Here is a 14,721-nt window from a genome sequence, read left to right as displayed (position 1 = left end):
ACGGAATACATCAAACTAATGACACCCCAGGTAGGGGGACTTAATTTTTTCCAGTGAAAAGTGGAGCTGAAATGGAGGCTTCACGGGGACCAGGGAAAAGCAGGCTTGCGGAATGACGGGGGGTGTGAGTTATGAACGCTGAGCTTCAGAAACATGTAACAACCAACCATCCGAGTAATAAGCACAACTCATCCACTCCATGAGCCTTCCAACTGCTCACGGTATAACATGCTGCGCTCCGCAGCCGTCTTTGCCTGTAGCGCATCCTTTAGGGTGAGGATTTTCTCTTATTTCTTTGAAAAGCACTTAACCAATTTGGCCTGCTACCACAATAATGCAGTAGGTAATAAAAGAAAAACATATTATTGTAAGATAAATGAAGTCCACTGAGCTCTGCTTGCTATATGCCTTATGTAGCTCGGATGGACTTTTTGGTTGGAGGACATCAGTGAATTAAATAATTTATAATATAATGAAAAATCTCAGGGATCCAGCTAGCCACGGCTTAAAGGCTCTCAAAGTCTGGCTGAAAGACATGAAAAGATGCTGGGCAATAAAGAGCCAAGGTGAGTATACACAAAATCAGTGACTGGCAGTGGAAAAAAGTTGAAATTTGAAGTGGGGCTCTTTTTAAAGAGTCAGCACAATTAATCACTGGGACAGATCGTCAGTGAAACGAGCGGCTTCTCCATCGTGGTGTTCTCTGGAAGCTACACCTTTAGAGAAACAAGGTATTAGGTTCAGCACAGGATGAACAGGGGCAATGGGCTTGAACTGAAAGAGGGGAGATTTAGGTGAGATACTGTGAAGAAATTCTTTGGTGTGAGGGGGGTGAGCCCCTGGCCCAGGTTGCCCAGAGAAGCTGTGGCTGCCCCATCCCTGGAGGGGTTCAAGGCCAGGTTGGCCGGGGCTTGGAGCAACCTGGGCTGGTGGGAGGTGTCCCTGCCCAGGGCATGGGGTGGCACTTGGTGGGCTTTAAGGTCCCTTCCCACCCAAACCATTCCATGGATCTATGATGCTATGAATAGGGCAGGACAGGACAGGACAGGACAGACTAGACCACTGCAGTTGGAAGGAACCTACAACAATCATCTAGTCCGACTGCCTGATCACTTCAGGGCTGACCAAAAGTAAAGCATCAAGGGCATCGTCCAAATGCCTCTTAAATGTCCAAATTCCCAGACACGGGTATGATCCGACAGAGAAGATGCTTTGATGGTCTCTTCTGGTCCTGAAGGCTCTGCTACCCTGGCAGGAGAGGGGCCGTGAGGAGCACGAGGCGCAGCCGGGCCAGAACAGCAGCGGGAGCAGACGCAAGCAGGAGAGCAGAGGAGAGAACGGCAGGGACGGCTCCGACAGAAATGCTGTCCGTAAGTGAGATTTACTGCTATCTCCGCCAGCCAGAGACAGAGAGGGTCTGTGGGGCTGGCTGCAGCACACTGAGCATCTCCCCGGCCTGCCCAAAGCAGAGCCATTTACTGTCATACAAGATTTCTGGGGGGGCGAGGGGTGAGGATCTGGAGAAGTGACAGTGGGGACATTTCATTAGTCTCTCGTGCTGACTTGGAAGATGCTCCCATGCACAGTGAAACTAGGATTTAAATTATTCCCTTCGCATTTGGCTCCTAGGAGTACGCCGTTACTCTGGTAACAGCACCGAGTGACTTTTTTAAAATTTAAAGACCTAAAAGACTGAGAACCTCTCCACCAACTAGTTGTAACATGGCAGCTATGAGCTACACGCAGTATTTCAACCTGTCATATACTCTTCAAACTGCACGCCTTTGTATCTCCAAATCCTATGATTACAGTAATTGAGTGAAGGTGAGAGCCTGAAATTCCTCGTTTTTTATTGTCTTGTGGACAATATTATGGGCTTTCAGCTCGTAGCAGGTGACAGCAGACAACAGTGATTCACTACCAAGGAAAAAACCTGACTTTCCCCAGAGCTGCAGACAGCCAGAACGCGCTTCATCAACACTGCAGTGGAATACAAATTTCTACATGACAGAGGGATGAAACAGGACTCTCAAAATCTTACCCAGAGGATGACACCACGGATAGAGCAAGGCCTTTACGTATAGCCTCCAGACCACTAAAACTCCTTCTCCTTCCCAGCACAGCCCTGGCTCTGTAAAGGCATAATTTAATTGGGTCCAAACGTGGAGTACGGAAAACCTCCCGGCTACGTCCTGTGACGAAATGGGAGAGCTGCGTTTTGGGGCTTTAGGGTAAAATTTCTCCACACAGACACAGACATGAAATATAAATGCGCACAAATACTGAAGCTGAGATAAAAAGAAATTAGTTCTTCAAAGCATTAACATTTTTGGGAAAGACGCAGGCAGAAAGAGTCATATGAAGCAGGTCGCGTTGATGGGATCGGGAGAGTTTGCTTGTTTAGCCCAGGTTACAAAGACGGTGACAGGAGGGGACGTGTGTCTGTGGCCGCGTTTGGGGTGGAGAGGTGGAAGCACGAAGGAGAAGGAAGAACAGTTAGAGTTACAGGACAACGTTGGCACAAGAACTAAGGGGCACGAGCTGGCTGGGAAAAAAATTAAGGTGGAAATTAGTTTCCTACTGGTGAAAGAGGAGAATGGTCACGGAGAGAAAAATCATCATCTGACCGGTTTGGGACGACGTTAATCAGTTCACGTGAGGGATTCTGTAACGCGGTGACTGCAACAGGGTGGGAATGGACACAAATCCGTCCCTTCCCAGCTGGTGCGTGCATGCGTGCGTACGGATTTGTGCGTTTTCAGAGGATTTTGGAGAATAGCGATCCATTTCCCTCTGTTTGCCAGCGGAGGCCAAATACCTTTGCCTGGAACATCCCTCCCTGGGGGAAGCAGCGTTCCGGTCCCCGTCCCCGCTCCGGCAAGGCTCTCCTAACACTAACCGTGCGCCGCTCTGCAGCCGGCTCACGTAGGCTGCTATCAGTGCGTGCTCGTCTGCTAATCGGCCGGCAGCATCCCGGGCACACTGCGACCTACCAGCGATGGAGGCAAAAGAGAGCAAACAAAACACGACATAAATACAAAGCAAATAATTAATGGATGTTAACCAAACAAACAGTTAAAAATTAAAACAAACAGATGAGTAATCAAAAAATGTAAATATGCTCCCGCAAGCCCCACGAAAAGCACACCTTCTGCAGTTAAAGATTAAAACACAGACTGGAGGAACATTTGGGCGCCTAAATACGTGACGACGGCAGCTGTGGAGGGTCCCTGAGCCCACCGTCACGCCGGGAGAGCGGGACCGATCCCAGCCTCGCGGGCTGTGACTGCGGCAGCGACGTTTCCAGCAGGATCCACGTCTTCAGGGAGCCGCCGGGAACAGGCTGCGGGGCACAACCGGGACCGGAGCCTCCGACCTGAGCAGAACTTAGCCTTCTGCACCCAAACAGCTCCAAACCCACCCCAAACCGCGCTGGGTTGCAGTTTTATCGCTGTGTCTAAAATCAGAACTGAAAGCATCCGGTCTCTTTCTCTCATAATAATAAACGAAAATACCAAGAAAGTGATAAAAACCTAAAACGTTCATGGTCGGTATCAGCAGAACTACCCTCTAACTGCGGTTCATTAAAATACGATGTACTTCTTTGTTTTGGGGACTCATAAAAATAAAGCCACTCTCGTTTTGCATGTTCCTATGACTAGAGACTGACTGCAAGAAGTATTTGTCAGCAGTAATCCCACACAAATATCTATTTGTCTATATGGACCAATTAAAACCTGCTGGTTTCTACCAGGCTTGTTGACGGCAGCATCTCAAAAACCGTGAGAGAATACGGGGAAATGGTTCTTTCTTTTTGTTTGTCCCAGGCACCGCACACAAAGGCAGCAACGTCTTCTCCTCCAGCCCAAAGGAGCGAGACAGGGTTCTGCCGTGCCGGGGTGCCCCCACGGCCCGGGGAGGTTTTGTTTTGCCTCCAGGTTGTGACTCTGCCTGCAGGACTCCGGCCCACCACCTGCAACGGCGCTCGGGAGGAGACGGCACCGCTCAGCCGGGAGGTGAGAGGTCCCCTGCAGATACCACATCAGCCTGCTACCTAAAAAATGACTCTCGAACACGTAGCGCTATTATTTCAGCATAATACGCATTTCTTGCAAGTGTACGAGTGCACGAGAAATTCCATTTTTCATTTCTATGTCAGCTATTCAAGCCGCTCTTTCAATTTACAAACTGCAGTTAATTCCGTCTCCACACATGTCCAGGAAGTATTTGTCTCAGAAGCTCTTATAAACACAGCATTTATTGCTTTCAGCATCAATATACTGATACTATGAAAACAGAATTCATGTTTTTTAGACATACAAACTCTTTTCTTCGCTGTTATGTGCAGCAACATGTCAGAGAACTCTGCCAGAAGCAGAATAAGACCTTACAAAAAAGAAGTAAAATGGAATTACCCACGTCAACCCCTCCAGGCAACGAGCAACCTTTGTAATAATGGGTTTGTAATAGGAACGAGACTTAACATTAACCACCGCACGGAAGAATTTTTAAGCAATCTACACTTTGTGAAGCCTGACTACCGGCAAGTGCTGAAAAGCTTCACTTTAGCTACGCTTTATAGCAGGCACATTGCTGCAACCACAACAATTAAGATTCCAAGACTTTTCCATTATAATTCATTACACAGGCTCTTTTGAAAAGGAAAAAGCCCGGCAGAAATGACCACATTTTTAACTCAAAATGGGAATAGCGTTAAGAGCGATTAGCATTCCTGGTTTGGGAAGAAAAAGAAGAGTTAGATTAAACTAACGTGCGTCTGAACACCATTCCTAGCACGTATGGGATTTTCCCTTCACACCTGTGGGCCTGCCTGGTGGTCCCCCAGCCCCCACTGGGACATCGCTCGGCAGCCTCCAACCCCTGGAAAACCAGGGAAGGCAGAATTAAGGTGCCTGTCCCAGGATGGCACCAAGGGAGCAGGAACCCTGCGAGTGTTCTGGGTGTTGGACCCTTCCGGGAGCAGCTGTAGGGAACCATGGCAGGAGCAAAGACGCAGCCAGGTCAGGAGAGCTGGAGGACGAGAGGGACGGGGGGATGCTCACTGCTACTGTCCACCACCAGCAGGAGTGGATGGGTCCTGGGGGGGATTCATAGAATCATAGAATGGTTCGAGTTAGAAGGAACCTCCTCAAAGCCCACCCAGTGGCACCCCCTGCCCTGGGCAGGGACACCTCCCACCAGCCCAGGTTGCTCCAAGCCCCGGCCAACCTGGCCTTGAACCCCTCCAGGGATGGGGCAGCCACAGCTGCTCTGGGCAACCTGGGCCAGGGGCTCACCCCCCTCACACCAAAGAATTTCTTCCCAATATCTCATCTCAATCTCCCCTCTTCCAGTGTAAAACCCTTCCCCCTCGTCCCATGGCTCCCCTCCCTGCTCCAGAGTCCCTCCCCAGCTTTCCTGGAGCCCCTTGAGGGACTGGCAGGGGCTGGAAGGTCTCCGCGGAGCCTTCTCTTCTCCAGGCTGAACCCCCCCAGCTCTCTCAGCCTGGAGCGTCCATTCATCGCTCTCTTCGGCAGCGCACAGGTAGTTTCTCGTCGAGGAGGTATCTACGCACAGTGAGCAGGAGAAAGCACAGGGCTTGGTGGGATTCTGTGGCTTGCACCGGGGTGCTGTGAGGATCTTGTAGGTACACGTGTTGCTTTCAGAGACCAAAAGAAGTACTAAAATAAAAAAGCTAGTGTAGGTAACCCTGATCTGCAAAACTCACACAAACACAAGCTTCACAGTTCAAAAAAAAAGAAGCATTAAACTCATATCCACTGTCCGAGTCCTGGCTGCTGCTCCGTTTGCCAACGGCATTCTGTGTTTGTCCCAAAACCAGAGCCGGTGGGGCAGCACTGGGTCGTGGTTCAAAGACAGCAGGATTTGAGTTCTGCTGACATCTGCCTTTAACTCCTTTCCAAAGAGCTTGTCTTTTGCTGAATTCAGCGCCTCTGGGAAAGCCTGAGTTAACCAGGACAAGCTTAATTCTTCGTGAACTTTGTCAGTGTAACACCTGCGCAGCGTGCATAGAGCCACCAGCACTTGCCCAGAGCAGACTCTGGTCCACCTTCTCCTCAAAGGGGGATCAAACGGACGAGATAGAAGATGTTTTCCTAAACTGTTCTTGGAGAGGGTACTTGAGAGTGCAGAACCTGGGCTGAAACAGATCTGCAGAACGTAACACGCCTCTAGACCTACAGTTTCCACCACCCATCCGAAACCTCCGTTGCTGAGAGCTGAACCTGGTGCTTCTCCTGCCCGCTCCCCAGGCCACACCGCGTCCTCTCACCAGCCCGTACCCATGGGGACCGCTGCAAGGGCTCTGCCAAAGCACAGCACTCTCCTTCTCTGGCAGGTCGACACCACCAGCTGCTTCTGGACCTGCAATGTGTCCACAGCCACCTTAGCGTCTGTGTCCCAAAGCCCAGAAAGCACATCAGGTGGAAGCCACCACTATCGAATGACTGTCTGAGATAAGGCATTCCTGTTACTACAAACCCCAGTCACGTTGTCACCTCCTTTTTGGGAGAATATTGTTGATTTTCACTCAAGCTCCTCATACACTACAAATTCCCCACTTTTCTGCTTCTTATTCTCTGAGGGTGGTGAGCCCCTGGCCCAGGTTGCCCAGAGAAGCTGTGGCTGCCCCATCCCTGGAGGGGTTCAAGGCCAGGTTGGCCGGGGCTTGGAGCAACCTGGGCTGGTGGGAGGTGTCCCTGCCCAGGGCAGGGGGTGCCACTGGGTGGGCTTTAAGGAGGTCCCTTCCAACCCAAACCGTTCTGTGTTTCCATGATTATTCATGCATTTTATTTTATTTTCTGTTGCTCAAAGCTGTCTATATTAATTTCACCTTATTGATCTACAGGACCACTCTGAATTAGAGACTTGCCCTCTGGAGAATATCCAGTAGAATCATAGGATTGCCTGGGTTGGAAGGGACCTTTCAGACCATTGAGACCAACCATCAAGCCAGCACTGCCAAGGCCACCACTACCCCATGGCCCTCAGCACCACGTCTGCCCGGCTTTTCAATCCCTCCAGGGATGGCGACTCCACCACTGCCCTGGGCAGCCTCTTCCAATGCTTCACAACCCTTTCCGGGAAGAAATTGTTCCCAATATCCATCCTAAACCTCCCCTGGCGCAACTTGAGGCCGTTTCCTCTTGTGCCATGGCCTGTTCCTTGGGAGAAGAGCCCGACCCCCCCTGGCCACCCCCTCCTTTCAGGGAGCTGTAGAGAGCCAGAAGGTCTCCCCTCAGCCTCCTCTTCTCCAGGCTGAACACCCCCAGCTCCCTCAGCCGCTCCTCACCAGACTTGTGCTCCAGACCCCTCACCAGCTCCGTTGCCCTTCTCTGGACACGCTCCAGCCCCTCAAGGTCTTTCTTGGCGTGAGGGGCCCAAACCTGGACACAGCCCTCGAGGTGGGGCCTCCCCAGTGCCCAGTCCAGGGGGACGGTCACTGCCCCACTCCCGCTGGCCACACTGTTCCTCCCCTGCACAGTGCCGGTGTGACATTTACGTACGCCCGTTCCCTGTTTCATTGTGCAAACTGCCAAGACAGAAACCGAGTAACGCTGAACTGGGAACAGACCCCGTGGGATCCCACCTGACACGTGCTCCCTCTTTGGGAGGAAAATATTGATATTTTCTTTCTCTGACTGCCATTTTTCAACTGGTGTTGCACCCACACGACAGCAGTTTCAACCAGTCCACGTTTACCTACTTTATTTACGAAAATACCATATGGGATGGTGTCAAAAGCTCTATGAGTCAATACATGTTAAATTAGTGCTTCCCCCTCCTTCACGAGGCCACCCACCCAGGCAGAACCACCCAGTTTCCATTCTTTGACATGATTTGTTCTCGACATAGATGTGCCAGCTATTTTTATTCCCTGCCCCTCTACGTGGGCACGGACCGATTGTTTTATAACGCGTTCAGGAATCTGAAGGTACCCCTTCCACTTCCACGCACCTATTTCAACAAAAATGCTTCATATAGCCTTGGCTCTTGACACCACACCACCACCCTCTCTCTTTTCTCCCTTTTTTTTTCATAATTTAAAAGATAAGCAGCTCGGTTCCTTGTCTATACAGACGGCGGCCGCAGCCATCTGACGAGTGGCCGGCTGGTGGGGACAGGGACGCTTCGGGGCGCCTCTGCTCCAGATGCAGCCACAGCTGTATTTGCGTCTTTCTGAAAATGCCTTTAAAACCTGAAGTCTGGGAAAGTTCATTGCCGAAAAAACGCCTTCAGAACTTAACTTTCCAGAACCTCGAGTCATATCGACATCTTCCAAGAGAATTTTTAGACATCTCCCAGAATCAGGCCTGGCCCTTAACGTGGCCTGAGTTCGGAGAGCCGTCAGGCACGCTGCTGAGGGCTTGTTTTGTTCTGCTTTAAAAAAAAAAAAAAAAAGAATATATCTCTGGTAGAGAGACTCAGAATTATACTATAACCACAGAATCTTTCAGTTTTCAGAAGATGGTATCAAGGTTTCCCAGTCTGAGGTAAAACGGAACCACGACACAAGGACAAAGCGCCACCTCCTCCCCCCAGGTCAGCCACATGCTGTAACTGAATTCTTCAAAGCAGCATTAAAATGTAATTTTACAGTATGTTTCTGACCCTCTTCATATAACAACAGCCACCACGCGCAGAACCAGGTTCCACCACGCAAAGCGATAGTCAAAAGAGAGCAAGAACTAACATTAACCACACTCTTTCTGAAGCAACATGAAGCGGGAAAAGAGAAACAAGGTCCAAGGAATGCGCAGGGAGCTGGAGGATGCTCCGGGTCCTGCTGCTGAGGGGGACGGCTGAGGGTCTGGGTGCTCGGTCACGGCTGGGGCTCGAACACGTCACTGCCCGACACTGAGAACGGGCTCCGAAAGCTTCCTTGGCTCCTGCCCCAGATTTTACACACTAAGACTTGGCTCTGCAGCTTTATAAGCAACCCAATAAATTATTAAGGTATTGAAATGATGCTTTTGGTGTCTTAAATTCATTTCTGTTCCAAAAATCTACCAGGAAAGCCAAGTAAAATAGACATTTGATTTTAAATGCTGTAATTTACAGCAAGAAATCCCTGTGCATTTCTATTATGCTGGCTCACAACTTTGTAAATCTTTACAAAATTGCACACGGCTGCTCTGGCAACTGAGACGGCAAAGAGCTTTTCAAAGTGGCCAGGACACAATCTAGAGGGATCTCTTGTTTTCTGTCGCATTACTTTCCCCCACGATTGATTTACACAGATGTTAAGGTCAAAAAGGATAATCGCCGCCATCCTCTGCATAACACAGCCTGTGAAATTTAGCACAGTAATTTCTGAATCAAGGCCGTGCTTCCGACTGACCCGCCACGCTCCGTTCAGACTGGGATGGGGTCTGGCTTGGAGACGTGGAGTCGTGGGGAAGCCACCGCTTGCCTTGAACGCTCGAAACAACCTCTTAATTTCCGCAGACCCTCACCTCCAGCTCTCATGTGCAGGACGGGGCGTACATCCAGGCTGGAAACCACGCCGTATAATTACGGAGAGAGACGTAACGCAGCCCAGCAGCAGCAGCATGCCGCGTGGTCATCGCTAAAGCAGAGAGCACAGGGAAAAACCATGATCTTGTAACACTTGAATTTAAAGAGACACTGGAACAGGGAGGAACGAAGAGCCAGCAAAGTGGCTGCAGAAGGACAGCAGCGAAAAAACCTGTTTGATTACGTATGCTGCTGTTAAGTTATTTTTAAAAAAATCAAAATCTTCATCAGGCAACTTATACCAAACACGTGGAAGAACATCTGGAAGTGTAAAAACAGACGACTTGAACAAGAGGTGGGGGAGGACATCCTTCCCTCTGCTCAGCGCTGGGCTCCCCAGTCCTGGAGGGACACGGAGGGATTGGAGAGAGCCCAGCGAGGGGCCGCCAGGGTGCGGGGGGACTGGAGCGTCTCTGCCATGGGGGGAGGCTGAGGACCAGAGGCCACGGGCACAAACCAACAAATTCCACCTGAATACAAAACCCCCACTTTTTCCCTCCGAGGGTGGTCCAACACTCGCCCCGGTTGCCCCGCGAGGCTGCAGAGGCTGCGGCTGTGGCGCTATTCCAAGCCCGACTGGACGCCTGGTTGACCCCACCTGAGCAGGGGCTGGACCAGGCGGCCTCAAGAGGCCCCTTCCAACCTCAGCCAGTCCGCGGTTTCTCTGAGTCGGTGATATTAACATGTGAACTGGGCTAACAAATCTCGGAGCAGGCAAAAATCAGGTAGCTTAGGGAAAAAAAAAAAAAAAAAGGCAAAATGGAGTGAAAAAGAACTGAAGAAGAAACGAAGTGTTTGAAAGGGATGAGAAAAGTGAGAGAGAGCAAATCCGAGTTCTCACGAGCGCAGTGCTCCGGATCTGCTCTGCCTGCAGCGTGACTCCATGATCCGAAAGGTCCCTTCCAAGCCAGACGATTGATTGTGAGCAGGGACAGCCCCGCTCCCCGTCCCCGACCCTGTCCCTCCTGGCATGGCGTTTGCTTCCCTGCTGCTCTGCAGTGGGTAGATCGCAATAAAGCTATTGGAAAACCCTTCCTGAACCGGAGGGAGGAGGAACAGGAATGAATGAGAAGTATCACTTCAGCGGCAGCACACGAGATAAACTGGAGCAGCGCTACTGGGGAAAGGAAAAAACGACAGGAAAGGTGAAAGTAGCTGGTGTGAGAAGTGGTGTAAAGGCAGACCAAAGCTTTCACAGCAGAAGTAGGTCAGAAGATACCATCAAAGCAGCATCGGGATGGAGCACCTGCAGGTCCTGTGTCTCCTGTTCCCGCCCAGCATTCCCACCAGACCCGTGCTCTCTCGGGACGAGTCCGCAGAGCAGGGCCTGCCATCCCTCCGAGGTGTCCGCATGCCAACGGCAAGAGAGAAACACCTCTCACATCAGGGCTCCAAACCCAACATTCCTTCTATATCTTATTCAGGTATTTTCCTCTTGATCTTGAACCTTCAAGCCACGGAAGAGCAGTGTTCAAACGTCCCAGCTGTTCCCCTGGCTGGAATTTTTCCCCCCACCACACTCTCCACGCATCTTCCTCATAACCTACATCCCACAGACTCACAATCGCACGCGCAGGATTTGAAACCACAGGTTAAAAATAAAAACTTTAGGCATCTAGATATCTGTTTAAATAATTAGTACTGAAACCCAGAGTTTTTGTTTGACATCGTTAGGCCGATTCACGATGCCGACCCTCGTCCTCACCGCTCCTTCCTCCTTGCCGTCCCTTTCATCTTGTTGTCAAGTATTGTCACACCTTCCCTGAGCGAGGTTACACGTGAGCTGGGATCTCCCTTGTCTCCAGACAAAGAGATACTTTTGTCCCTTTTCTAGAAAGACAGTCCATTTTGGTATTATGTAGATACATATATGGTATTATGGCGCAAACGTGCCTGAGCACCCGGTGCCAGACAGTGCCAGCTGCCCCAGGCCACCCAGGCTCCTGCTCCCAAACCCTCATCCCCAAAACCTCTTTGTGGCTGAACCCGTGGCTAAAATGGACCCAGGATCTCTAGAGGTCACCCAGGTCTAAGCAGCAGAATATAAGAAAACGAATGTACTCCACCTGTGCCAAAGAAAAATGGCAGTGCAGGCAGTAATGGTAGTTTCAGTCACTTTGAGGTGGAATTGGTGACTGGACGGCTCGAAGGAAATGTCAGAGAGATGAATGTGGCCACGGGAACAAAGGAGAAAAAAGGCACATTGGAAATTTGTCAGAAGATAAATTAAGCCAGCCGAGCAAATCAAAGTCACTCTGGGTTACAGAACTTAAAAAGCCAAGGGACAGCAGCAGTGACATGGCTAAGAGACACACCAGTGCACAGCTGGTGGCAGAGGAAAGTTTCTGGAGGTCGGATCCAAAAGGTGGGAACCCCCCCGTCGTGCAAACACAAAGCCGGAGAGGGACAGGGCGCGGGGGCCATCAGCGGCACTGGACACAAAGGCTGAACAAGGACAAACAAAACCAAAGGCAGGAGGAGTGTGAGGGACTAAGAGGAGCAGATAATCGGTGACATTAGGAGCAGAAGACTGAACCTCCCCCCCCAAGCGAGAGTTAATGGGAATAAAACCTCTCAGACAGGAAAAAAGAACGGTTCTGAATATTGCCCAGGCAGGTGACATCGCATCCCTTTCCACTTCAGCTCTTAAGTTGCAAGTAATTTTCTTTTTAAGCTGTAAGAACACGTTTCACCTGACCAAATGCAATGTCTGTAGTCTCCAGGCTCCTTAGAAATCAGAAAAAACCTAATGCAATGTTTTGCCATATTAGAGGTAGCAGATACCACCGAGCAGTTGAGAGGACTGCCGCTCTGACACATCCATAGACCCCTAATGGCAGCAGAGATGTGTACAAGCCTTTTCGGAAAGCACAGAGAATGATCCATCCATCTTTTCGCACAGTATAAAATACAACGCATTCAAATTCTGACATGGGTCTGCAGTGTAAGAGATGCAGCGTAACCTACGGACTGACCGCGGCTGCTGAGAAAGCAGATGACGCAAAGGGTATTTAAAGAGGGAAATACACGTCATGAACCTAATGGAGGACAGCTTGTCTTTGGGAACAGAATTACTGAAAGAAGAAAAGCACATATTGACCACAACAGGAGGGAAAAAAAGTCTATTCCTCCAGTAATTTAAAATAAATTAGCTAACACAAATAACATTTAATGGGCTTGGCCTGGCCTTACAGAAGAGACATCATCATCTCCATTGATTCAGAAAGGCTCGTTGGCTGTAAAGATCAGAGAAGTACTGTGTTTTCTTGTATCACAGGTAACAAACATAGGCAAGGCTGCACTAAAATTTCCCCCTCTGTAAATGTCTCAGTAAACGTACGGAACATCTGTCTCCCACATCCAATAATACGCTATCAAACACAAACCCACCACTGAATCAGTCAGCTTTTTTCATTTGGAAACTTACGTTTTGCGAGATGAAAAATAACAAAACTGTAATGTTACATACGTAAATGGGGAAAAAAAATCCAGAGCTGAGCGTGGCCGTAGCTCCACTTCTGCTCCCAGAACTCCCTGCTCACACGAAGAAACCTCCTCCGACCTCATTCTGTCTGCAGTGTTTCAGAGACGACGGAACGCGCCCTGCCTCGTGCGAAATACAGTTCTTGAAGTGGTGGGTCCTGGAGAGTTCATTGCCCCTCTGGATATTTTCCAGTGAAAGCAGAGGACGAGGAGGCTGGAAAAGCCAGAGGTTCCTTGGAGAGATGTGCCTGGACTGAAGAGGAGCACTGGCGAGGGCTCCTTTGGTTGGTTTGTTTTTCACTTTTTAGTTCACAGAAAAAGTGAGGTCAGGCATTAAAATCCTGCTCTTTCAGCTCAGTCTTATTCCCAACAAAACAGTTGTCAAAGGGAGGTTATTTTCATGTTTTTAACAGCAGGAAATCCCAAAAAGAGGTTTCCATCCTGCTCTGCCGCTGAATGGTGTCCTGGGAGAGCAAGAAGCTCCGCAGAGCAGCTGGCCCCGACCTGTCCTTTGGCACCTCTTGTGCAATGAATGGATGCAACCACCACGGGAATCATCGACTCACAGAGTGGTTTGGTTTGGAAGGACCTTAAAGTCCAGCCAGTGCCACCCCCTGCCCTGGGCAGGGACACCTCCCACCAGCCCAGGTTGCTCCAAGCCCCGGCCAACCTGGCCTTGAACCCCTCCAGGGATGGGGCAGCCACAGCTTCTCTGGGCAACCTGGGCCAGGGGCTCACCCCCCTCACACCAAAGAATTTCTTCCCAATATCTCATCTCAATCTCCCCTCTTCCAGTGTAAAACCCTTCCCCCTCGTCCCATGGCTCCCCTCCCTGCTCCAGAGTCCCTCCCCAGCTTTCCTGGAGCCCCTTGAGGGACTGGCAGGGGCTGGAAGGTCTCCGCGGAGCCTTCTCTTCTCCAGGCTGAACCCCCCCAGCTCTCTCAGCCTGTCCTCCCAGCAGAGGGGCTCCAGCCCTCCCAGCATCTCCGGGGCCTCCTCTGGCCCCGCTCCAACAGCTCCGTGTCTCTCCTGTGCCGAGGCCCCAGCGCTGGAGGCAGCACTGCAGGGGGGTCTCCCCCGAGCGCAGCAGAGGGGCAGAATCCCCCCCTCGCCCTGCTGGCCAAAGCCCTTCTTCTCCAGGGAGACCCTGGGCTGAGAACAGTCATCTCTGCCACCAGGAGCCAAACCACTGCCTCGACTTCTCCAGGCCAGAGCCATCAAGTACGCACTAGAGAAGTCTCTCATTCTCCCACCACACGAGCTACCGATTTCAGCCCCTCTCCCAGGGGTGAGAACGTACTTTCTGGACGCAGAGGTCGGTGTGGAGGAGCGGGGGCAGACAGCCGAGCTCCGCATGAGCTCTGCCCACAGGGACGGCCGGGGACGGAGCAGAAATGCTGAGTGCCTCCCGGAGGGACCCACACCCTCATGTCGACACATCTGCGACCGACAGATTAGCACTGGCATGCAGCCGGTTTTCACAAATAATTTAGCGCAATCCACTATTGTGACTAAATTCCTTCTCTTATTAAAAGCATTACTAGGAAGCGCATGAAAAAGGCTTTTCAAACTCTATACATTAATCAGTACAGACTTCCACTGAGGTTCCGCGTTAGCTCCGTCTGCCCAGAACAGCTGTATCTGTATCTGCAGGAAACCCGGGAACAGCAGCTTCCTAACAGTATGTGGATGCAATTAAAA

General features: G+C 50.7%; 1 protein-coding gene across 10 annotated transcripts in view; it reads right to left on the bottom strand.

Moving 5' to 3' along the window:
• DTNB (dystrobrevin beta) overlaps window positions 1–14,721 on the bottom strand; it is a 230,043-nt gene that overhangs the window by 100,627 nt on the left and 114,695 nt on the right. For 4 of the 10 annotated variants that reach the window (XM_054194714.1, XM_054194712.1, XM_054194715.1 and 1 more), the window contains one exon: window positions 2,819–2,989. The exons of 4 other annotated variants lie outside the window; for them this stretch is intronic. In XM_054194714.1, the coding sequence (XP_054050689.1) occupies window positions 2,819–2,989 (171 nt within the window). The remainder of the gene's footprint in view (window positions 1–2,818; window positions 2,990–14,721) is intronic. 2 more of the 10 variants (XM_054194717.1, XM_054194718.1) reach the window with 1 other exon arrangement.

The sequence above is a fragment of the Rissa tridactyla genome, chromosome 3 (genome assembly GCF_028500815.1).
Source record: "Rissa tridactyla isolate bRisTri1 chromosome 3, bRisTri1.patW.cur.20221130, whole genome shotgun sequence".
NCBI lineage: Eukaryota > Metazoa > Chordata > Aves > Charadriiformes > Laridae > Rissa > Rissa tridactyla.
Note: the sequence above shows the minus strand (reverse complement) of the source record. Positions and strands in the feature narration are given on the sequence as shown.